Source organism: Hypanus sabinus, chromosome 30, assembly GCF_030144855.1.
Source record: "Hypanus sabinus isolate sHypSab1 chromosome 30, sHypSab1.hap1, whole genome shotgun sequence".
NCBI classification, from domain to species: Eukaryota; Metazoa; Chordata; class Chondrichthyes; order Myliobatiformes; family Dasyatidae; genus Hypanus; species Hypanus sabinus.
This window is the reverse complement of record NC_082735.1, coordinates 31,928,977-31,954,586: the sequence shown is the minus strand read 5'-3', so window position 1 is coordinate 31,954,586 and position 25,610 is coordinate 31,928,977. Positions and strand designations below refer to the sequence as shown.

The 25,610-nt window shown below is 43.4% G+C and overlaps 1 protein-coding gene across 1 annotated transcript in view; it reads left to right on the top strand.

The window, feature by feature from the left end:
* The window catches only part of fndc5a (fibronectin type III domain containing 5a), a 124,208-nt gene that overhangs the window by 62,471 nt on the left and 36,127 nt on the right, over positions 1-25,610 (top strand). Inside the window, exons 3-4 of the mRNA XM_059954252.1 lie at positions 3,623-3,815; positions 23,311-23,403. Of these exons, the coding sequence (XP_059810235.1) occupies positions 3,623-3,815; positions 23,311-23,403 (286 nt within the window). The remainder of the gene's footprint in view (positions 1-3,622; positions 3,816-23,310; positions 23,404-25,610) is intronic.

The following is a 25,610-nucleotide window of genomic DNA, read 5'->3' as shown; positions in this document are numbered from 1 at the left end:
AAGTTATCCCCTCTGGTTCAAGAGCCTGATTATTTTGAGGTAATAACTGTTCCTGAACCTAGCTGTGTGAGACCTGAGGCTCCAGTACCTTCTTCCTGATGGCAGCAATGAGAAGAGAGCACGACCTGGGTGTTGGTGTTCGTGATGATGGATGCTGCTTTATGCAACAACATTTCAAGTAGATGTGCTCAATGGTGCGGAGGGCTTTACCCACGATGGTCTGGGCCGTATCCACTACTTTTTCGTAGTACTGTACTTTCCATTCAAGAGCATTCCTCATCTCTACCCATTAAGCCCACAAATATTTTGCATTGATTCAGCCAGTCAATATACTCTCCTCTGCGTTGTTGGTTGATGTTCAGTGGGTGCACCAATTAGGAAGTAAAATAGTCCTTAATTTTTATTGAAAGAAGACTGTTGTGATTACCTTATCTGAGGATGAATGTATTTGCCTTAGTGGGAATAACACAGACTCCTGGAATGGCAGGTCTGTCATATGCGGAGAGACTGAGCAGGTTAGATCACTATCCCTTGAGTTTAGAAGAGTGAAAAGTGATGTCATTAAGACACGTTATGCTCTGTGTTGTTCTGCCAAGCGTGGTAGCCATGTTGCCCTGCAACCCCACAGCCCTGATTAACTCTCGCCTAATCACGGGACAATTGACAATGACCAGTCGAGCTATCCGGTACTGTGGGAGGAAACCGGAGCATCTGGGGGAAGCCCACGCATTCCACAGGGAGGACATGCAGAGACTCCTTACAGAACTACACCGAACCAAACTCCAAACTCCGGAACGGCCCCAGCTGTAATAGGGTCGCACTAACGTGGTTCCCCAGTTTTGGCACCGGAATGTGTGCGACACCTGTGGGCTGCCCCCAGCACACTCTTGGGCATGCTGGTTGTTAATGCAGACGACGCATCTCATGTGATAAATAAATCTGAACACAAAAGGCTTTATGGGCTTGACAGGGTAGAGAAGGGGAAAATGTTTCCTTCGACCAAGAAGTCTTGAAGTACAGAGTTACAGTCTCATAGGCTTTTAGGACAGAAATGAGGAAAAATTTCTTCACTCGGTGGATTGTGAACCTTTGGTATTCTAAACTCCAGAGGGCTACGGATTCAGTAATTGACGCCATTGAAAACAGAAATCGAAAGATCAACTGAATTCTTTGCCGCTGCATTACTATGACCATTAGACGCTGCCTGATCTGCTGAGTTCCTCCAGTGCTTTGTGTGTTGCTTGCTCTGTCAGCTTGAATCTTCACCGCTTCCAAGGTGAAGCCTGGCACAGTTGTGTCTCCACTTTGTGGAGGAGTTGAGAATCAACCATATCTCTAAGGGACTGGCGTTATGGGCAGGCAGGATGAGAAAGAAAAGCACATTTCCTTCCCTGCTGGACCGCAGTGAACCAGTTGGCATCACTGGAAATCATAAAACAAACACTGGCCTTTCATTCCAAGCTATTTAATTAAATTTCCCTGATGCCACAGTGGGATTTGAATTCCTATCTCTGAATCTTAGCTCCAGGCTTTTATTTTACTAATGTAACTTTTTTTTAACTGCCTGTTATCTCACTGGTGTTTAGGGCAGCAGTGAGGGTCCCTTATCTCTGTCTGGGTTCTTCACCGTGCCAGTAGAGTAGCTTCCTCTTGGTTTTCACGACTGTCAGCCATGCAGTTTCCAGCTGGAGAATCAGGAATACCATCGCACTCAGACGTAGAAGGAATCTTCATTGCTGCTTCTGTAGCAGTCAGGGTTGTTAGCCCTGAACCTGGAGGACCGGTGGACCACACTTAAGTCTAGCCTCTGCCCTTTGACCTGTTTGTCATGGGTGACCCAACCAAGAGCCAAAGCATGAAGCCCTGACTCCAGCCAACATAGCTCTCCTGGTCATTGAGGCACGCAAGTCTCCAAATCACAACACAATTGTGGACCTCTTGGAAAATTTTTACCTCAAAACTTACCTAATATCCCACCATACTGTTCTCTCTGGATGAATTTCACGGCGAGTGAACAGACTGTGAGTTACTGAAGCACTGATATTGAAAGCAGAAGAGAAAATCGGGAATCATCCAGTGGGCATTTCTGTGAAACTCAGGCTGGGCGTTGATGTGGCAAAAACACAGATTAGTTGACACCCCACATTATCCACCTCACTTAACCGAGAGAGGATGCCATGGAGTCAGGCCAAACAATGGAGTACAATATTAAACTGCACAAAATTGAGGAATTAAGATTTAAAGTGACTGCCTGCTGGGAGGCCAGTAAACTCAGATAAGAATTTTAATAAGTGCAGGCAGCAGAGGGAGAAACTCAGCATGCATTTCCTCAGAATTACTTTCAATCCCTGAAATAATTACGACACTCCTTTTGATAATGCAATCAGCACATGGAATTAAATAGCTCTTGGAAATTTGTTTAATTTATCCAGAAAGTTGAAATCTGAATTATGCCCTTAGGCTTTACTGAGGCAATTCTCAAATATAATTTCAATATTTTCTTGGAAGAAAGCCTTAACATTTTTCTTCTTCCTATTACCTTTACAGATATTTATATCAAAAATGTGTTCACTTCTGTGGAAATAATTTATGGACTGTTTAATTTATACCATGAAAAGATTACATACTAGAAGCCTTGTGCCTTTAGTCTATCAAAAACACACTGTTAAACGAGAAAGAATTTCTTTAGCCACAGAGTGGTGAATCTGTGAAATTCTTTGCCATGGAATCTGTTGAGGGCAAGTCACTGGGTATATTTAAAGCAGGGGTAGATTGGTTCCTAATTAGTAAGAGTGTCAACCGTCATTAGGAGAAGGCAAGAGAATTGGGTTGAGAGGGATAATACATTTATTTATTGAGATACAGTGTGGAATAGGCCACACCGCCCAGCAATTCCCCGATTTAATCCTAGCCTAATCACGGGACAATTTACAATGACCAATTAACCTACCAACCAGTATGTCTTTGGACTGTGGGAGGAAACCAGAGCACCTGGAGGAAACCCACATGGTCACCATTTGGTAACCTTTGTCATCATCATCATTATGTGCTGTGTTGTATGAGGTGGGTGATCATGGTCTTTCCATGACCATGTTTGTTCTTGGCAAATTTTTCTGCAGAGATGGTTTGTCATTGCTGCCTTCTGGGCAGTGTCTTTACAAGACGGGTGACCCCAGCCATTATCAATACTCTTCAGAGATTGTCTGCCTGGTGTCAGTGGTCACATAACCAGGACCTGTGATCTGCAGCAGCTGCTCATTCGGCCATCCACCACCTGCTCCCAAGGGCTTCACGTGACCGTGATCCGGGGCTAAGCAGGTGTCACACCTTGCCCAAGGGTGACCTACAGGCTAGCAGAGGCAAGGAGCGCTTTACACCTCCTTTGGCAGAGACGTATCTCCACACTGCCTCCAGTAGTCTCCTTACAGCCCAAAATTAATGGCCTTACTTCACTAATCTGACTGTTATTAGGAAATTAATTGCAGAACATAAAGAGCACCTGCTGGCACTAAGCAGTTGTGTCCAGCTTTGATATTCTTTTCCAGCTCGGTCGTTTCCTCGAGAATGTTCAAAGGTCAGTTTAATTCTGGTCCATTGTTAAAAGTTTCCTCTTTATTTCTAGAGGAAGGATGTGCGAATGCTACGCCTGATTCAGGAAGTGAATACCACAATGCGATCCTGCGTACTGTGGGACCTGGAGGAGGACACCGAGTACACTGTCCATGTTCAGTCCATCAGCCTGACAGGCGTTAGCCCGGCCAGCGAACCCATCTCCTTCAGGACCCCAAAGGAGGCTGAAAAATTGGCCTTGAAAGGTAACAGTGAACCTGTACCCTTTAATAGAACCATTTAACGGTGCAAGTTCAGTTACCAGCTGTATTCCGCAAAATTAGAACATTTCAAATTAATTTCAGGGACTTGAAATCACGCTTAACTCTGTATATATGAACAAGCTACTTCAAATAAGTGTCTGTTGAATTATATTAATTTGGCAGAAGATTCATTAGTAATCTCTTAACTGAAAATATAAAAGGTTTTATTTTGGCAGTGAGTGAAAGTTGACACAAAATGGATGCAGTTCTAATTTTTTAATATATTTGTTGAGATTCAGCGTGGAGTAGCCCCTTCTGGCCTTTCGGATCACATCACCCCAGCAACCCCTGATAAACACAATTAACCCTAATCTCAGGCCAATTTACAATGACTTATTTACCCATCAGGTATGTCTTTGGACTGTGGGAGGAAACCGTAAGCCTCTAAAACATAGGAGCAGAATTAGGCCACTCAGCCCATCACGTCCTCTCTGCTATTTCATCATGGCTGATCTATTTCCCTCTTATCTTCCTTTTCTTGCCTCTTCGCCATAACCTTTCATACCCTGACTCATCGGAATCCGGAGAGAACTCACACATTCCACATACAGAGACTCCTTACAGGACAGCTCCAGACCTGAAATCCTAACTCCAGAATTTCCCTTGTTGTCATAGCCTTGTTGCACAAGGGCTCACAATCTCATTGGTTTAAAAGTCAGAATTTTTTTCTTTTGACTTATAATATATATCTTCTTGTACTCTATATTCTTCTATGCAGAAACTAATAAAAATATTGAAAGAGAAAGTCTGAATTTAGCACTCAATTTGCTCCTAACGTTTGATTAACATGACGTGAATTTACCTGGGGATGCTAAGTCAGAAACCTGCAGGTGTGGCATTCAAGAATTGTTTAGGAACATAGAAAACCTACAGCACAATACAGGCCCTTTGGCCCACAATGCTCTGCCAAACATGTACTTACTTTAGAAATTACCCAGGGTTACCCATAGCCCTGTATTTTTCTAAGCTCCATGTACCTATCCAGGAGTCTCTTAAAAGACCCTTTTGTATCCACCTCCACCACCGTCACCGGCAGCCCATTCCACGCACTCACCACTCTCTGCATAAAAACACTTACCCCTGACATCTTCTCTGCACCTACCTCCAAGCACCTTAAAACTGTGCCCTCTCATGTTAGCCATTTCAGCCCTGGGGAAAAAGCCTCTAACAATCCACACGATCAATGCCTCTCATCATCTTGTACACCTCTATCAGGTCACCTCTCATCCTCCGTCGATCCAAGGAGAAAAGCCCAAGTTCACTCAACCAAGGCATGCTCCCCAATCCAGGCAACATCCTTGTTAATCTCCTCTGCACCCTTTCTATAGTTTCCACATTCTTCCTGTAGTGAGGTGACCAGGAGTGAGCACAGTACTCCAAGTGGGGTCTGACCAGGGTCCTGTGGTTAGATTCATCCTTACTGGTAGTATAGGTGGGCTAAGCTACACCAATTTCCAATGATGGTTTGAGGTGCAAACAACAGCAAGCAATAGCATACTGTCTGCTATGGTCCTCAAAGAGGGATTGGAGGTCTTCTGGAGAAGGCAGAGTGAAGGAGAATGTCCTGTGTCCATGCACAGAAGGGTCTTTGCCCCCACCCACCTTTGCAACTCACATAAAACAGCAGAGCATAGAAGCAGAGCCTTGGGCCCATCATGTTGGTGCTAACCACAATGCTCTTGTGCACTAACCTATCTGCCTGGACATGCATTCCCCCTCTGTCTAAATGGGAAGAGAATTTAGCAGAAGCAATCTTGGAAAATAAAGGAATGAAGACCAGGAAAGACACAGTTGGGAAAGGAAGTGGGAATGTTATAAATGTGGAATTTAGAAGCAGGTAAGATGTAAAGGGCCTGTACAATATTGAAAAGGAGACCATGGGCGGAACTTGCATCTGGATTTGATAAGGCAAACAGACTGATTCAATCCAAGTTTGTAATCTGGTTCCCATCGGGTGGGTGAAATGAAAACCAAAACAGTGGAGAAATGTTGAAGGAGGGTGATGTCAAAGATAGAGAAAATTCAATTATATTGAAGATGTGAAGAAAGTAATCCCTAGATGTTAATGTGTTGCTTTAACTGAAATTGTTTTGTTGCGGTGTCAAGAATTGGGATATCAAATTTGTGAAATCCAAATATGAGTTATTTGAAAAGCTGGAGTTGATTTGGAAGAGATCCACTTGGAAGTAAAATATCCATTGAAGATTAGTAGGGCAAAGGAGTTGGTGGTGATTATCTTTAATTAAGGCTGTTTTAAAAGAAGCCCGCAACAATACCAAATGTGAGATACTCCTTTACGTCAGCTGCTGTAGGTGTCAGAAACAGAAACCGGGTGGTCACAAAATGAGCAAGAATCACGTTAAAGGAGTGGGAAGACTCTGCTGAGATTCACAATCTGGTGTCCACGGATCCCTTGCTTAATGGTATTGGTCCATGGTGTTAAAGCGGTTGGGAACCCCTGCTCTAAGGCAATGATATTGGATAAAATGTCGTGAGTTGCTGGAAGCTTGTGAATAATTCATGTAAATTGACAGTTTAAGCAAAAGTGATTATAACCTTAATAGTGCAGTAACCTTTAGTAAGTAGTACTTAAGTTAAATGTTGGACTTCATTAGTCATTGGCTTAGGAGTCTATTGACATCCTTTATGCCACGTGCCATCATAGGGAGACATTTTGTTGTCGAGTACATTTTGCTTCTGTTGGATCAATGTTTAATTTCTGATCCTTAGGGTCCTTCCAAGAGTCAAAAATGGTGAACAATCATACTTCTGAGATTTCAGTTTATTTAGAGTACAAACATACATACAAATACTAAGCAAAGTCAATAAAGAGCTGAGAAATGGTATTAATGCTTAGGGATGTAAGACAAAGGAGTAAAAAGAAATATAAATGGCATTTCTGAAAAATCTCCCACTTTTATGGATGAGGGAAATTCCTTACATAGGATTAAACTAGTCAATAGGCTACATAATTAAAACAATTACATCACGTGGGCAATGTGCTAATACTTAACCAATGAAAAATGGGAAAGTTGATAAACCGTTAGTTTAGCTGCCATACCGCTTTCTGCCAGTGACTGTGAAAAATTCATGAGTGTGTTAAAAAGTACAAATCTTATTAAAAACAGTATTTTTTAAAAAAACAGAGGTTTCCAATACTTCTGTGATGGTGTTTAGTCAACACTAGGTTACAATATTCCTCTAGATCCGGCTGCAATAATGTGCAAGTACTATACAAAAGTAATAATAATAATCTGAAAACAATTAGTTTAACATCAGAAAATTGCTCATAGAACATTTAAGCTAAGATCATTAATTTTTTCTGCCATGTTTTTAATATAAGATATAGGAGCAGAATTTGGCTATTTGGACCATAGAGTGTGCTCTGCCATTTCATCACGGCTGATCCATTTCACTCTCAGCCCCAATCTCCTGCCTTCTCCCCATATCCCTTTATACCCTGACCAATCAAGAATCTCTTATCGTCTGCCTTAAATATACCCAACGCCTTGGCCTCCACAGCAGCCTGTGGCACAGATTCACCACTCCCTGGCTAAATAAATTCCTCTTCGCTTCCATTCTAGATGAACGACACTCAATTTTGAAACTGTGTCCTCTGGTCTTGGACTCTCCCACCATTGGAAACATCCTCTCCACATTCATTCTACTGAGGCCATCACATTCGATAGATTTCAATGAAATGCCCCTTCATTTTTCAGAATACTGGTGAATACAGGTCCAGACCACCAAACTCTCATCACGTGACAGGCCTTTCAATCCTGGAATCATTTTCATGAACCTCCTTTGAACCCTCCCCAACATCAGCACACTTAGGTAACGGGACCCATCTGTTCATAACTCTCCAAGCGAGGGTCCAATGTCAGCGCATTCTTTCTTAGACAGTATCCAGTATTGTATCCAATGATGTATACTTTCATTTCCTTGCCATCCAAGTTCTTTATAGCGCATGTTTGATATTATAATACGCTGTGTGGTGCAATTGCACCTAAAACATATGCATGGCCTTGGAAATCTTATAAAGAAGGAAACCATTACCCTAGAGGTAGTCGTTGTAATAAAATAAATCCTCTTACGAGCAGACCGAGAGAAAAAAAGCTGTTAAATCGAATTACTTCTGTTCAGAATCCGGTTTATTATCACTCGTATATGTCATTAAATGTATTGTTATGTGGCAGAAGTACATTGTAATACATGATAATAAAAACTGTAAATTACAGTAAGAAATATACATATATTTTTTTAAAAATTAAGTAAGCAGTGCAAAACGAGGGGGAGAAAAGTAGTGAGGTGGTGTTCAAGGGTTCAATGTCCATTCGGAAACTGGGTGTCAGAGGGGAAGAAGCTGTTCCTGAATCACTGAATCCTGTTATAAATATATTTTAGAAATCTTGAGAGCATTTCCTACTATTTCTGAATAATAAATTAAAGCAACACACACAAAAGGCCAGAGGAGCTCAGCAGGTCAGGCAGCACCTGTGCAAATGAATAAACAGTCTGAGTCCTGATGAAGGGTCTCAGCCCAAAAACGTCAACTGTTTATTCATTTCCATAGATGCTGCCTGGCCTGCTGAGTTCCTCCGGCATTTTGCATGAGTCACTTTGGATTTCCAGCATCTGTAGTCTTTCTCCTGCCTGTAATAAATCGAAGAGCTGGTGTCAAGGCAATGAAAAAATGTAGTGACAATGTTGGGCTTCAGCTGAAATTATACAATAATCAATTGGACCGACAAAATGCATGGATGGATGAAATGAAACTTAAAATGACTCACCACTTGTGTCTTTTATGTGTAGAATTAATTTCAGTTTACTTATCTTGCATAATTGTTTGTTTCTTTGAGTAAATGTAAATAATCAGCATTTAGAATTGTTAATGTACAAGTTGGAATAATGGGAGTGTATGTCTACCTACCTTCCTGCTCCACCACTGATGTATTGTCTCAGGTAATACTCTGAACTACTTCATTGATGGCCAATCTCTTGATGCACTGAGTTTTTGTATATTTATCAATTAGTAAAACTATTGAGGCAGAGGGAATCTTTAACTCCCAATATAAGTAACCTGCATAAAGAAATAAGTCTTGAAATTGTGTTGTGGCACGTTATTGTACAAATTCCGATTCCCATTCCTATCCCAAAATGCCAATCCATGGCCTTAACTTGTACCGTGATGAGGCCACCCTCAGGGTGGAGGAGCACACTCCACCTGGGTAGCCTCCAACCAATGTTCCATGGACTCTGCTTAACCTCGTGGGTTCCTCCAGCATGTTGCTTTGATTTCTACTACAAATCGTTGAATGTTCTTGTGACATTCAGCGTTCTAGTAGTTTTAAACAACCTAATATAATAAATGAAAGAATTTCAGACATCTACACTTGGTGCTCATCCATTAGTGTCCCACACTTCATAACAATGGAATATACATAGAACAAATAAACTAACACAATCTTACTCCTCAGTCATTCCCCTGGTACTGTAGGTCAGCACTGCAGACAACTTAAGAGGTACCAATTCTTAAACCACCCTGTGAGTTTATATTCTTGAGGTTTGCGAATTGATTGAGAGTCAGCATAATTCTACACTACCCAAAGTAAATCCAAATTTTATTTTCTTACTTATTGTCCATTACTCCGTTGGTGCTTAGGAAAGCAATGGGAGTCCTCCGCCATCTTCTCTATTGTGCCCCAGATGTGGTTCAGCGTCCTCATTTCTGCCTCTGCAGAACTTGGTGCCAAGTTGGCTTTGGTCTCCCAGATTTCCTCTTCTCTTCAGAAGGCCAGTGAAGTGCTGTCTTGATGATGGAGTTGGCTTCTCTTCTTGTCACATGGCCAATCCATCTCCAACGTTTCCTCATGTGGCCTTGTCCTCTTGGTGCCACTGATGGAGTAGGGTGTGGTTGGAGATCTTTCTTGGCCAGAAAATATGGAGGATCGTCTAGAGATTCATGGTATGGAATGACGACAGCTTGGCAAGGTCCTTCTCTGCTGCGCTCCAGCATTCTGACTCATACAAGAGTGTTATCAGCATGTAAATCTGTTACTGTTTCAGGGTTAATGCTCTTATTTAGTTGTTCTTGTTGTAAGTTGTAACAGCAAACTTCATCCTCTGCATCATTACTTGATTCAGTTCTGATACTGGGGTGAAAGCAGGAGAAAGGTGGAAAAATCTGAGGACACCATAATTAATTGTCAAAGCTGAAGACCAACTACAGCCTCAGCCCAGATCACCAGCAGGTTTGCTCGCCATGGCGTCTGACTGGCAACTGAAAATCGATCTTAACAAGCAATTGAAGTTCCCTGACTTCATTGCATCATTATCCCTGAGGCCTGACACGGTCGTTCTGTCAGAAACCTCGAAGCAGGTGGTCATGGTAGAACTGACAGTTCCCTGGGAACACCAGGCTGAGGAGGTATTTGAGTGTAAGAAAGCCAAATACCAGGAGCTGGTAGAGCAGTGCCAGAGATGGGGTGGAGATCACAATGTGAGCCTGTAGAGGTGGGGTGTGGAGGTTTTGCTGCTCACTCTGCAGAACCTACTCTCTCCTTGGTGTTACAGGGGCTGCAAAGAGAAAAGCCATCAGGGCCATCACAGAGGCTGCTGAATGAGCCACCAGATGACCATAGATCAAGAGGTGTGACCTGTGGACCAGTGCTGTTGGAACATAAGCCAGAGCTTGATCAACCCTGGTTGGGTCACCCAGACAAAGGTGTCTGATGTTTAAGGTTCAAGGTACATTTATTTTCAAAGTACATATGCAGTATACAACTCTAACATTTGTCTGCTCCAGACAGCCACAAGACAAAGTAAACCATAGAAGTTGTTTCAAAGAGAAATATCAACCCCCACGCCCAGGTGCAAAAACAAATTGCACAAATGGCAACAAGAGCACCAACCCCCACCCCCCAACATGTAAAAAGCAAACAAATCACGCAAGTGACAAGAACATTAACCCGCCCCCACGTGCAAAAAACAAACAAATCGCACAAATGGCAGCAAGAAAGAATGAACAAAAATGTAGTGCACAAAAACATAAAATCAAAAGAGTCGAATTGAAATACAATCAAACTCCGATGCACTCTGTAAACTGCAGACCCAGAACTTTGGTCTCATCCTCCAATGGCATTGGAGGAGAGAGAGAAAGACCATTGGAACATAGGGGCCTTCTCTTGGGAGCGGTGTGCGAAAGGGAGAGAGAGACTGTCACACACAAACACCTTCCTTCAGTAACAGTGAATGAGAAGCTGGTAGACAGCACTGGACACTCACTCGCCTCGATGTTTCCAATCTTCCTCAATGCTTTAATCTGCAAGATTGGTGAGAAATGGAGTCGCTCATTGACTTGCTCACCACTTAGCTTGAGGTCTCCAAGCTTCTTGGCCTCGAGGCCACTCAGCTCCTGGAATCTCCTCAGAGACAGCAAACCATCAGATCAGTCAATCAGCCCAAAAACACGCCTTCAAACTGTAGATCACAGGCTCCTACGGTACCAGAAACAGACTTCAAAGGAAAAGAAGTTCAAGAGAAAGTTTTGTGGACTCTCTGGAAGACGTCACCCCAGGTAATGTTGTTTGCTGGCACTATCTTGAGATGAAGACCAGATGTTGAAAGACCCGAAACACCCGCTGACCCAGGTCACGTCACGGATGATGTGTCCCAGCTCATCCATGGATGTTTCTTGGTATCAATGCTCCCAGGCCATAGTCAGCGAATAACTTATTACTGTGTTTATTCCTAATCATTGTCAGAAGAATACCATTGGAAATCATGACATGCAAACACCAGGGAAGATTCAGATTCTTGTTGTAATCACTGACTGGCTTCACACAAGAACTTTGTTAGTTTTGTTTTCACAGAATCAGAGCATTGCTGGTATAATCGATATTTATTGCCATTCTATTGGTAACAGTCCGTATCATGATGTTGCGTTTCAATAAAGAGTGTAAACAAGAGCAAGATTTTGCTGTTGTACTGAAGTTTCTTGGGCTCAAGACCAGAATACTTGTAGTAGGGCCATTAATTAATGTGTGGTATGTAGGGAGAATGTCATTGTGACCCAGCTGGAGATCATATCATATGGTATCACCTCACTGAGAACGTGGCACTGACATTCATGAAACTGCTTTTAGGGTGGGGCTTTCACTGCTGCCTGCTGACTATACGAGTTCACATTTCAAAGTTTAAAGTACATTTATTATCAAAGTATGTATACATTAAACAACCTCGGGATTTGTCTCCTTACAGGACGCCATGAAACAAAGAAACCCAAAAGAACACGTAAAAAAAGATGGTCAAACACCCAATGTGCAGGGAAAGAAACAAATTATGCAAACAATAAATGCAAGCAAATATCGTCCTGAGCTGAAGTCCACAAGGAAAGTCCATCCCCAAATCCATAGCTCATTGCAGAGCATCACAGCAAGTTGAGCCTGCCTGTCCCCTGACTCGGACCCGACATCCTGACCTCCTCAACCTGGCCTGGCTCCTAAATCAACATACAAATATCAGGTTCATTGTGACACACTTGTGCCTGGCGATGATGATATTCGTTGGCATCTTTCATGCTGTTTGTTCAAGGTTGCAGCTTTGCAAGCCACATCAAACATGAGACTCTTGCAGTTTTACAAATTTATCCAGATCCGAATAAACTCTTCTCTGGCTTCCAGCCGGGTACAAGTACTGATTATAACTGATGTTTCGATGACAAACTCTGCCATTTTCATCGGGGATGATGCCTGGGCATGTCTAGTCCAGTGGTATTTATACCCCCATAGACTGTCCCTCCTGATTGGTTAGTCCTCATCCAATCAGGTTCCCACTCTCCCACCTTGTTTACAATTGAATTCCAGTTCTTACTTAGAGCAAGACCTTCATCTTTGTTAAAATTCTTTTCCTCTAGTTTTATTTCAATGGCCTCCTTATCCAGGTGGTCCCAAAAACCACTGGTACGGCACAACAGTTTTATGCCATCGAAGTCAATCCTAAGGCCATTGCGAATGCAGTGTTCTGCACGGCCGAGTTCTCCGGGTAATCCAAACAGATGCACCTCCTGTGCCCCTTGATGCGAGTTTCCACCATGTGTCCCGTCTGGCCGGTGTACGCTTCTCCGCATTCGCGGGGAAATCTGTAAATGTCTCCCTGAGGAAGTAAGACCATTACGCACGATGTTCCTACAGAATGGCTACAAGGTGAAGGAAATCAAATGGGCCCTTAAAAGGGCTGACGAAAAAACCAAGAAACCTCACCAGGAGGAGGGGCCTACCACCTGTCTTCCCTATATTTCTACTGTTTATGGAAGGATCGCCAGAAAGCTTAAATCAGGATTCCCTGTGAACACGCAGCAGCATATATCAGCCAGACGGGACGCACGGTGGAAGCCCGCATCTAGGAGCACAGGAGGTGAATCCGTTTGGGTTACCTGGAGAAATTGATGGTAGCAGAACATTGCACTTGCCACGGCCGTAGGATTGACTTCAACTGCACAAAACTACTGTGCCGCGCCAATGGCTTTTGGGGCCACCTGGTAAAGGAAGCTGTTGAGATAAAACTAGAGGAAAAGAATGTTAACAAAGATGAAGGTTTCGCTTTAAGTAAGAACTGGAATTGTAAACAAGGTGGAACTGCGGAAACTTGATTGGATGAGGACTAACCAATCAGGAGAGATGGACGATGAGGGTATATGTACCACCGGACTAGACATCCCTGATGAAGATGGCAGAGTTTGCCATCAAAACATTGGTTATAATCTATACTTGTACCCTGCCGGAAGACCGAGAGGATTTTATTTGTCATATACGCTGGGAAAGCACTGGATTCTTTTTAACTGGATCCATTCGTCATTTAAACTGCAAATCTATCCTTTAGTGCAGGGGTTCCCTGCAGGATCCACAGACCCTCAGTTGATGATAGGGGTCCATGGCATAAAAGAGGTTGCGAATCTGCTTTTTAAATATTCCCAAAACTTCAATGACTCAAGAACTCTTTCAGCAGAACTACATATGGGTGGCATGTTGCCAAGTCACACAAGCCAGCACATAACGATTTATGATGACATAAGCACAAACTGTCTCTTCAGTTCTTTAATTCCTTGTGCCTAAGTTATAGCTCTCTGCTATCTATAATTGCTCTGAATTAAAATATTCTTCAATCTGTCTGAAGAGAAGAGTTTTACTTATCTATAAAGCTTCCATTTTTTTAAGCTTGTGAAAGGTCTCAGAACCAATCTCCAAAAGTCTGTTAATAATCTACATTTTTTGGCCTCTTATTGTAGTATTCCATGCCTGCAGGTTCTCAGCACTATCCTGTACTTCAAAGGTTTCAAAGGTACATTTATACATCCTGAAATTCTTTTGCTTTGCAAATATCCACGGACACAGAGGAATGCCCCAAAGAATGAATGACAGTTAAATGTTAGAACCTCAAAGTACCCCCCCCAGCTCCCACACCCACACATAAGGAGCAGCAGAGTAATGACCACCCCCCCCCAGCAAAAAAAGCATCAGCACCCCCCTCCGAGCACTCAAACGTGCAGCAAAGCATCAATAAAGACATAGACTTGCAGTACCCCAAAGGCTACTTATTCACCTGGTAGTTCGACATACCACAGACTCTCTCTCTCTCTCTCTCTCTCTCTCTCCCTAATAATGGAAGCAGAGATGTCTCCATTTCACAGTGAGAGGAGAGACATAACAAACAACTCACTGGCTTACGATGTTAAAAGTCTGTTGTGTTGCTTCTTCTGAGCTTCAAGAGTATTGTCCCTCGTAAAGAACTAATCCAACCCTTCACATAAGGTGGGGGTGTTTTATAATCAATTGGATATCTCCACCTACCTAGAAAGAATATCTGTGTCCAAGCCACTTGGTGATTCTTGCTGCCTGAACAAAAACACCATTGCCCTTATAGTTTGTTTATTGGGATTTGATTTTTTTACTGCCTGTAACGCCACCAACATTTAGGCCAGCAATGAAAGTCCTTCATCTCTGGCAGTGTTCGAAGCTTCCTTCATTATATCAGTAGCTTCCTCTCGGTTTTCACTACAAGTCATACAAGCCCTGGGGGGAGACTCAGAAATACCATCACATTCAGGTGTAGAAGGATTCTTCGTCACTCTTTCCGAAAGTTTTGTTTGACCAGTCAAGGTTGCTAGCCCTGAGCTGAACCCCCAAACCTGGAGGACTGGTAGACTGGCCTCTACCCTTTGACCTGTTTGGCATGGGTGACCCTATCAAGAGTTAAAGTATAAAACCCTGACCACAGCCAACATAGTTCTCTACGTCATTGAGGCACGCAAGCCTCCAAACCTAACCTCTTGGAGGGGAACTAGATATGAAATTAGTTTAGTATTGGCAGTCCCAAGATACAGTGAAAATTTTGTCCTGTAATGAGTATATTTCTTAAATTTAGGTTACATGTGACCCTGGTCTTTGATTTTTTTTGTGTTTGTAACTGTCCACATAAATTTCTTTACTCCCTTTTGCACCCATGAAAATGTTGGAAAGAAAATCCTAAAGGGCCTGTGGACACAGCCAACAATCAGTAGATGCAGCAAAAATATCTTCTCTTTCTGAGCAGATATATGTTGACAATCCTAGATACCAATTGTGTATTAGCAGGGGGTCTGTGTGCCAGTCTTGTGCTTGTCAATTCTGATTATAAACATCTCTAGGTACCAGGAGGTTTTGGAAGAAGGATGTGCTCTTTATAATAGGCTGATGAAAGCTAATGAGTAGGTACCTAAGACCATGAGACATAGGAGCAGAATTAGGCCATTCAGCCCATCGAGTCTGCTCCGCCATTTCATTATGGCTCATCCATTTCCCTCCCATCCCATTCTCCTGCCTTCTCCCTGTATCCCTTCATGCCCTGACTAATCAAGAATCTATCAACCTCCGCCTTAAATATACCCAATGACTTGCTCTCCACAGCTGCCTGTGGCAACAAATTCTACAGATTCACCACCCACTGGCTAAAGTTCTAAATGGACATCTATCTAATCTGGGATTGCACTCTCTGGCCTTACACTCCCCCGCTGTAGGAGACATCCTCTGTGCAGTCACTTTATCTTGGCCTTTCAACATTTGATAGGTTTCGATGAAATTACTCCTCTTTCTTCTAACTTCCAGCAGGTACAGGCTCAGAGCTCTCAGACACTCCTCACATGATAATCCTTTCTTTTGAATCATTTTCGTGAACCTCCTTTGAACCCTCTCCAATATCAGCACATCCTTTCTTAGATGAGGGGCCCAAAACTGCTCACAGTACTCCAAGTGAGGCCTCACCAGTACCTTATAAAGCCTTAGAATTACATCCTTCTTTCTAAATTCTAACATCATCAAACCTTGTTTTTCATATTCTTGAAATCACGTGAAATCATTCTGATACCAGCATGCATATTGAGATTTTTGACATATACACTCAGTGGCCATGTTATTATGTAGCCCTTGTTCAATGTGTTGTGCATTTGCAGATGCTATTCTGCACACCACTGTTGTAATGCGTGGTAATTTGAGTTACTGTCGCCTTCCTGTCAGCTTGACTGGCCATTCTCCTCTAATCTCTCTCACTAACAAAGCATTTTCGCCCACAGAACTGCTGCTCAAGAGTTTTTTTGTCCTTCAGACCATTCTCTGTGAGCTCTAGAGATGGTCGTGTGTGAAAATCCCAGGTGATCAGCAGTTTCTGAGATACTCAAGCCACCCTGTCTGGCACCAACAATCATTCCACGATCAAATTCAACCTGATCTAATTCCTTCCCCATTCTGATGTTTGGTCCAATCAACAGCTGAACCTCTTGAACATGTCGGCATGGTTTTATGCATCAAGTTGTAGCCATGTGATTGGCTCATTAGATATTTGCATTAACGAACAGGTGTACTGGAAAAGTAGAAAAGAGCAGTGAAATACAGGTACAATAAGGTACAAGGGAGAGCTGGAGCAACAAGTATTCTGCCAGAGGAACTACTGGATTGAGCAGCATCAGTGAGAGGAAAAGACAAGGTTTCAACCCAAAATGTCAGCTCTTCTTTTCCTCCCACAGAGGCTGCTTGAACTACTGAATTTCTCCAGCAGGTTCTTTGTTGCTTAATGAAAGACTTGCCTGCCACTTCACAAGTACGCTAGTACAGATAACACAGAATATAAATTACACTGATATATTATACAAGATTGTGAAAAGAGAGGGAAAAAAGACGGTGCAGAAGCAAGCCATTAGTGCAAAAAAAAAGTTTCAAGATTCAGGAACAGCTTCTCCCCCTCTTCCATTCAATTTCTGAATGGACTTTGAACCCATAAACACTGCCTCACCACTTTCTTGTTTTCATTTTCACTACTTATATAATTTAACTATTTTATGTGTGTAGATATTCACATATATATATATATATATATTTACTGTAATTCAGTTTTTCTCTATTATTATGTATTCCAATGTACTGCTGCCACAATTTCAATAAATTTCATGACATATGCCAGTGATATTGAACCTGATTCTCATTTGGATTCAAGATTGTTTAATGTAATTTCCAGTACACAAGTGTAAAGAAGAATGATGCAGCACAAAAACAAACACAATGAGATGAAGAACACAATATTAATTAAAAACACAATAAATATAAATACATAAGTTACATACATTGATTGATTCTATGTCCGTAAAGTGATACTAGGCACAAGAGTGTCTGTAGGTAAGGTGACCAACAGGAAGTGATAAAGTAATGGTGATTGGAGGGGTGGGTTAGTGGGTGGAAGGTTTGATCACCCTTATTGCTTGGGGAAAGTAGTTGACATGACAAAGACACAAGTCCATGGTGGAGTAAGAGGTGGTCTGTAATGTTTCATTGCTGAGGTAGGATAAGGGTTGTGAGGCTTGATTCAAGAACTGGAGTCTTATTTACTTACAAATATGCCATAGTTGAAGGAACTCCTAAAACTCTAGCGAACAGAAATTTACAGCCATAAGCTTTCTTTAATATCCTAACCGTTCTCCCTGGCTTTGCAGCATTGTGAAAGCCAAGGAAGTGTGGCTAGTCACCAGGCTCTGGAGCAGGTAGTCAACACAGCCTGAGCAAGGGGCCAAAGATGAATCCCCCACACCTTATAACCTGATCCTCATCTAAAATCATGGAGGGTGGATTCGCTGAGGCCTCAGAAGCATCATGAACAAGTGGATGAGCTTAGAGTGTGGATCAGTACTTGGAGCTATGAAGTTGTGGCCATTACAGAGACTTGGATGACTTAAGGGCAGGAATGGTTACTTAGAGTGCCGGGCTTTAGATGTTTCAGAAAGGACAGGGAGGGAGGCAAAAGAGGTGCTGTTTATTTGAGATAGTGTCACGGCTGCAGAAAGGGAGGAAGTCATGGAGGGTTTGTCTACGGAGTCTCTGTGGGTGGATGTTAGGAACAGGAAGAGATCAATAACTCTACTGGGTGTTTTTATAGATGACCTAATCATCTATACAGGGTCCTCAAGGAGCAGGTAGGGAGACAGATTCTGGAAAGGTATAATAATAGCAGAGTTGTCGTGGTGGGAGATTCTAATTTCCCAAATATTGATTGGCACCACCTAAGACCAAAGGGTTTAGGTGGGTTGGAGTTTGTTAGGTGTGTTTAGGAAGGTTTCTTGACGCAATATGTAGATAAGCCTACAAGAGGAGAGGCTGTACTTGATCTTGTATTGGGAAATGAACCTGGTCAAGTGTCAGGTCTCTCAGTGGGAGAGCATTTTGGACATAGTGATCATAATTCTATCTCCTTTACCATAGCATTGGAGAGGGATAGGAACAGACAAGTTAGAAAAGCATTTAATTTGAGTAAGGGGAAATATGAAGCTATCAGGCAGGAACTTGGAAGTGTAAGTTGGGAATAGATGTTCTCAGGGAAATGTACAGCAGAAATGTCACAAATGTTCAGGGGATGTTTGTGTGATGTTCTGCATAAGTACATTCCAATGAAACAGGGAAAGGATGGTAGGGTACAGGAACCATGGTGTACAAAGGCTATTAAAAATTTAGTCAAGAAGAAAAGAAAAGCTTACAAAAGGTTCAAAAAGCTAAGTAATGATAGAGATCTAGAAAATTATAAGGCTAGCAGAAAGGAGCTTAAGAATGAAATTAGGAGGGCCAGAAGGGGCCATGAGAAGGCCTTGGTGAAGAGGATTAAGGAAAACCCCAAGGCATTCTACAAGTATGTGAAGAGCAAGAGGATGTGGCATGTGAGAGACTAAGACTAATTAAGTGTGACAGTGGAAACATGTGTATGGAGCAGGAGGAGATAGCAGAGGTACTTAATGAATACTTTCCTTCAGTATTCACTACGGAAAAGGATCTTGGCGATTGTAGAGATGAGTTACAGCAGACTAAAAAGCTTGAGCATATAGATATTAAGAAAGAGGATGTGCTGGAGCTTTTGGGAAGCATCAAGTTGGATAAGTCACCAGGACTGGACAAGATATACCCCGGGCTACTGTGCGAGGCGATGGAGCAGATTGCTGCGCCTCTGGCAATGATCTTTGTGTCATCAATGGGGTCGGGAGAGGTTCTGGAGGATTGGAGGGTTGTGGATATTGTTCCCTATTTCAAGAAAGTGAGTCAAGATAGCCCAGAAAATTATAGACCTGTGAGCCTTACTTCAGAGGTTGATAAGTTGATGGAGAAGATCCCAAGAGGCAGGATTTAATAACATTTGGAGAGGCATAATCTGATTAGGAATTGTCAGCATGGCTTTGTCAAAGGCAGGTCATGCCTTACAAGCCTGAATTTTTTGACTAAACACATTGATGAAGGTAGAGCAGTAGATATAGTGTATATGGATTTCAGCAAGGCATTTGATGAGATACCCATGCAAAGCTTATTGAGAAAATAAGGCGGCATGGGATCCAAGAGGGCCTTGCCTTGTGGGATCCAGAATTGGCTTGCCCACAGAAGGCAAAGAGTGGTTGTAGATGGGTCATATTCTGCATATTCTCCATATGATGGGTGATATTATGCCTCAGGGATCTGTTCTGGGACTCCTTCACTTTGTGATTTTTATAAATGACCTGGATGAGGAAGTAGAGGGATGGGTTAGTAAATTTGCCAATGACACAAAGGTTGGGGCTGTTGTGGATAGTGCGGAGGGTTGTTAGAGGTTAAAGCAGGACATCAATAGGATGCAAAACTGGGCTGAGAAGTGGCAGATGGGGTTCAACCCAGATAACTGTGAGGTGGTTCATTTTGGTAGGTCAAATATGATGGCAGAATACTGTATAGTATTAATGGTAAGACTCTTGGCAGTGTGGAGAATCAGAGGGATCTTGGGGTCCGAGTCCACAGGACACTCAAAGCTGTTGCGCAGGTTAACTATGTGGTTAAGAAGGCATATGGTGCATTGGCCTTCATCAACTGTAGGATTGAGTTTAAGAGCCAAGAGGTAATGTTACAGCTTGATCAGACCCCACTTGGAGTACTGCGCTCAGTTCTGGTCACTTCACTACAGGAAGGATGTGGAAACCATGGAAAGGGTTCAGAGGATATTTACAAGGATGTTGTCTGGATTGGGGAACATGCCTTATGAGAATAGGTTGAGTGAACTTGGCCTTTTCTCCTTGGAGCGACAGAGGATGAGAGGTGACCTGATAGAGGTGTAGAAGATGATGAGAGGCATTGATCATGTGGATAGTCAGAGGCTTTTATCCAGGGCTGAAATGGCTAGCACGAGAGGGCATAGTTTTAAGGTGCTTGAAAGTAGGTACAGAGGAGATGTCAAGGATAAGTTTTTTATGCCGAGAGTGGTGAGCACGTGGAATGGGCTGCCGGCAAGTGCCCATGGAATGGACTTCAGTAAGGCCTTTGACAAGGTTCCACATGGAAGGTTAGTTAGGAAGGTTCAATTGTTAGGTATTAATATTGAAGTAGTAAAATGGATTCAACAATGGCTGGATGGGAGATGCCAGAGAGTAGTGGTGGATAACTGTTTGTCAGGTTAGAGGCTGGTGACTAGTGGTGTGCCTCAGGGATCTGTATTGAGTCCAATGTTGTTTGTCATATACATTGATGATCTGGATGATGGGGTGGTAAATTGGATTAGTAAGTATGCAGATGATACTAAGGTAGGTGGTGTTGTGGATAATGAAGTAGGTTTTCAAAGCTTGCAGAGAGATTCAGGCCAGTTAGAAGAGTGGGCTGAATGATGGCAGATGGAGTTTAATGCTGATAAGTGTGAGGTGCTACATTTTGGTAGGAATAATCCAAATAGGACATACATTGTAAATGGTAGGGCATTGAAGAATGCAGTAGAACAGAGTGATCTAGGAATAATGATGCATAGATCCCTGAAGGTAGAATCTCATGTGGATAGGGTGGTGAAGAAAGCTTTTGGTATGCTGGCCTTTATAAATCAGAGCATTGAGTATAGGAGTTGGGATGTAATGTTAAAATTGTACAAGGCTGAATTTGGAGTATTGTGTACAGTTCTGGTCACCAAATTATAGGAAAGATGTCAACAAAATAGAGAGAGTACAGAGAAGATTTACTAGAATGTTACCTGGGTTTCAGCACCTAAGTTACCAGGAAAAGGCTGAGCAAGTTAGGTCTATTCTTTGGAGCATAGAAGGTTGAGGGGGGACTTGATAGAGGTATTTACTTTGTAAAATAATGAGGGGGATAGATCGAGTTGACGTGGATAGGCTTTTTCCACTGAGAGTAGGGGAGATTCAAACAAGAGGACATGATTTGAGAGTTAGGGGGCAAAAGTTTAAGGGTAACATGAGGGGGAATTCCTTTACTCAGAGAGTGGTAGCTGTGTGGAACGAGCTTCCAGTAGAAGTGGTAGAGGCAGGTTCGGTATTGTTATTTAAAGTAAAATTGGATAGGTATATGGACAGGAAAGGAATGGAGGGTTATGGGCTGAGTGTGGGCCAGTGGGACTAGGTGAGTGTAAGTGTCAGCACGGACTAGAAGAGCAGAGATGGACAGGTACATGGAGCTTAGAAATATAGAGGGCTATGGGTAACCGTAGGTTATTTCTAAAGTAATTTTCATGTTCGGCACCGCATCGTGGCCCAAACGGCCTGTATTGTGCTGTAGGTTTTTTCTATGTTTTCTATGTTTCTAAGCTGCTGGCAGTGATGTTGGGCTAGGCCTCAGGCTGTAGGTGGAGAAGGGCAGTAGTGATGGCAGCCATTAGTGTGACATCTGCTACTCCTGGCATTGCACTGGAGTAAACATGAAACAACTAAGCTCTGATGACAGGAATGATGCCCACTTAAACTAGTTCTCTCCTGATTGCCTCTTAATAACATCTGTTTATTTCCTTGTCTTATTAATTTTACAGGTTCTTTTGGAATAAAACAATTCTCAGAGCAATATTAAAAAGACAATAACCTTCTGGCATGTACTTCATCCCTGTTTTTATGCATCTACATTCAAATTAAAATATCGGGCAGTAAAAGATATTACTTTAAGTTCGAACTCCATTATACCTTTTTCAAACTCACAGCATTTTCCTACTCTCCCTCTCTCCTCCCTTCCTCTCTCTCATTTTGCCTCTCTGTCCCTCTCTATGATCCTCCCCCACTCACACTCTCTCTTCCTCCCTCTCTCACTCACTCTCTCTCTCTCTCTCATTCTCTCTCTCTCTTTCTTCCTCTGTCCGTCTCCCTCTCTCCCTCTCCTTCTCTCCCCTCTCTCTCCCCCTCTCCCCTCTCTACCTCTCTTTCTACCTTTCTTTCCCTCTCCCTCTCTACGATCCTCTTCCTCTCTCTCCCTCCCTCTCCCTCTCCCCTCTCTCTACCTCTCTCTCTACCTTTCTCTCTCCCTCTCCCTACCTCTCTATGATCCTCTTCCTCTCTCTCCCTCCCTGCTTCTCCCCTCTCTCTCCCTCTCTCTTTCACACAAACACACACATTCTCTCACACTCTCTCTCTAAAACCAAAATCCAAATTTCTAAATTTGGCCAACTTAGTCCCACTAGCGTCTCCTCAGTCCTCACTGTGGGTGGGGTGCAGTCAAACTTGGAAATGGATTGTTGCCAAGGAAACAGATGGTGAGGGACAAAGGGAGAATAAGGCAGGGGCAGAAGAAATTAGGAAGTAAATGAAACATTATATTAGCGAAAGGGGAAACATACTGAATTTGCTAAATTCGTCAAAACCATGAAGTTTATTGTATATTTTATAACAACTGCATTATTTAAAAATTCTTTCTATAGCTGAAACAGTTTATAATTGTCCGTAACAATCTTCAATATATTTTAGGTCTCTGTATACTCAGAGAATATACTCCGTATATTCAGATTTTGAAAAGGATACTGCTATTATTATGCAATATTTTTTCATGGAGATTTGTAGTGGTATAAACAATATCTTTAGTCATTCAACGGCATGTGGTCGATTCGTACAAGTAACCTTGTGCCTCTCTCAGTTTGTTGTTTGACCTCTGTCTTGCAGATGAAGTGACAACGAAGATGCTACAGAGACGGTATACACAATTACGGACAGGCGAGATGATCATCATTGTGGTGGTTCTGGTCATGTGGGCAGGTGGGTGATGTTACACACTTGCTGTGCTCTTGGCCCTCAGGGAAGTACATGTCTTGTACCGCAAGGCTCTGAGTTGTACTGCAAGGCACTGCGTTGTACCTCAAGGCTCTGCGTTGTACCTCAAGGCACTGTGTTGTACCGCAAGGCTCTGTGTTGTACCTCAAGGCACTGTGTTGTACCTCAAGGCTCTGCGTTGTACCTCAAGGCTCTGCGTTGTACTGCAAGGCTCTGAGTTGTACCTCAAGGCTCTGCGTTGTACCTCAAGGCTCTGCGTTGTACCTCAAGGCTCTGTGTTGTACCTCAAGGCTCTGCGTTGTACCGCAAGGCTCTGAGTTGTACTGCAAGGCACTGCGTTGTACCTCAAGGCTCTGCGTTGTACCTCAAGGCTCTGCGTTGTACTGCAAGGCTCTGAGTTGTACTGCAAGGCACTGCGTTGTACCTCAAGGCTCTGAGTTGTACCGCAAGGCACTGCGTTGTACCGCAAGGCTCTGCGTTGTACCGCAAGGCTCTGCGTTGTACCTCAAGGCTCTGAGTTGTACCTCAAGGCTCTGAGTTGTGCCTCAAGGCTCTGAGTTATACCGCAAGGCTCTGAGTTGTGCCTCAAGGCTCTGAGTTATACCGCAAGGCTCTGCGTTGTACCTCAAAGCTCTGCGTTGTACCTCAAGGCTCTGCGTTGTACCGCAAGGCTCTGCGTTGTACCTCAAGGCTCTGAGTTGTACCGCAAGGCTCTGAGTTGTACCTCAAGGCTCTGAGTTGTACCGCAAGGCTCTGAGTTGTACCTCAAGGCTCTGAGTTGTGCCTCAAGGCTCTGAGTTGTACCTCAAGGCTCTGAGTTGTACCTCAAGGCTCTGAGTTATACTGCAAGGCTCTGAGTTGTACCGCAAGGCTCTGTGTTGTACCTCAAGGCTCTGAGTTATACTGCAAGGCTCTGAGTTATACTGCAAGGCTCTGCGTTGTACCTCAAGGCTCTGAGTTGTACCTCAAGGCTCTGCGTTGTACCTCAAGGCTCTGCGTTGTACCTCAAGGCTCTGAGTTGTACCACAAGGCTCTGAGTTGTACCGCAAGGCACTGCGTTGTACCGCAAGGCTCTGCGTTGTACCGCAAGGCACTGCGTTGTACCGCAAGGCTCTGCGTTGTACCGCAAGGCTCTGCGTTGTACCGCAAGGCTCTGAGTTGTACCGCAAGGCACTGCGTTGTACCGCAAGGCTCTGCGTTGTACCGCAAGGCTCTGAGTTGTACCTCAAGGCTCTGCGTTGTACCGCAAGGCACTGCGTTGTACCGCAAGGCTCTGCGTTGTACCGCAAGGCACTGCATTGTACCGCAAGGCTCTGCGTTGTACCGCAAGGCACTGCGTTGTACCGCAAGGCTCTGCGTTGTACCGCAAGGCTCTGAGTTGTACCTCAAGGCTCTGCGTTGTACCGCAAGGCTCTGAGTTGTACCGCAAGGCTCTGAGTTGTACCGCAAGGCTCTGCGTTGTACCGCAAGGCTCTGAGTTGTACCGCAAGGCTCTGCGTTGTACCGCAAGGCACTGCGTTGTACCGCAAGGCTCTGCGTTGTACCGCAAGGCTCTGAGTTGTACCGCAAGGCTCTGCGTTGTACCGCAAGGCTCTGCGTTGTACCGCAAGGCTCTGAGTTGTGCCTCAAGGCTCTGCGTTGTACCGCAAGGCTCTGAGTTGTACCTCAAGGCTCTGCGTTGTACCGCAAGGCTCTGCGTTGTACCTCAAGGCTCTGCGTTGTACCGCAAGGCTCTGAGTTGTGCCTCAAGGCTCTGCGTTGTACCACAAGGCTCTGAGTTGTACCGCAAGGCTCTGCGTTGTACCGCAAGGCTCTGCATTGTACTGCAAGGCACTGAGTTGTACCGCAAGGCTCTGCATTGTACTCGCATTGCCTGCTGTCCAGTCTGGCACTGTGAGAGGGTTGGCACTTCTTATTTCAAATACAGAATCATTTTGTTTGTACTTAATGAATACAGCAATCAATTTTACAGCCAATTTATTCAACATTTAATATATTTATTACCCCATTCCAAAATATTATTGGATATGAATGGATCTGGATCATGGGCTTCCAACCTGTTACCGGCTGAGAATGAACCACACAGATTTAACAGTTTGCTAATCATTTATATGAAGCCAATTACATCACTTAGATCTCACTTGTAATCCTACCCAGTACATTTCTTTCATTAATGTACACAGTTCCACACC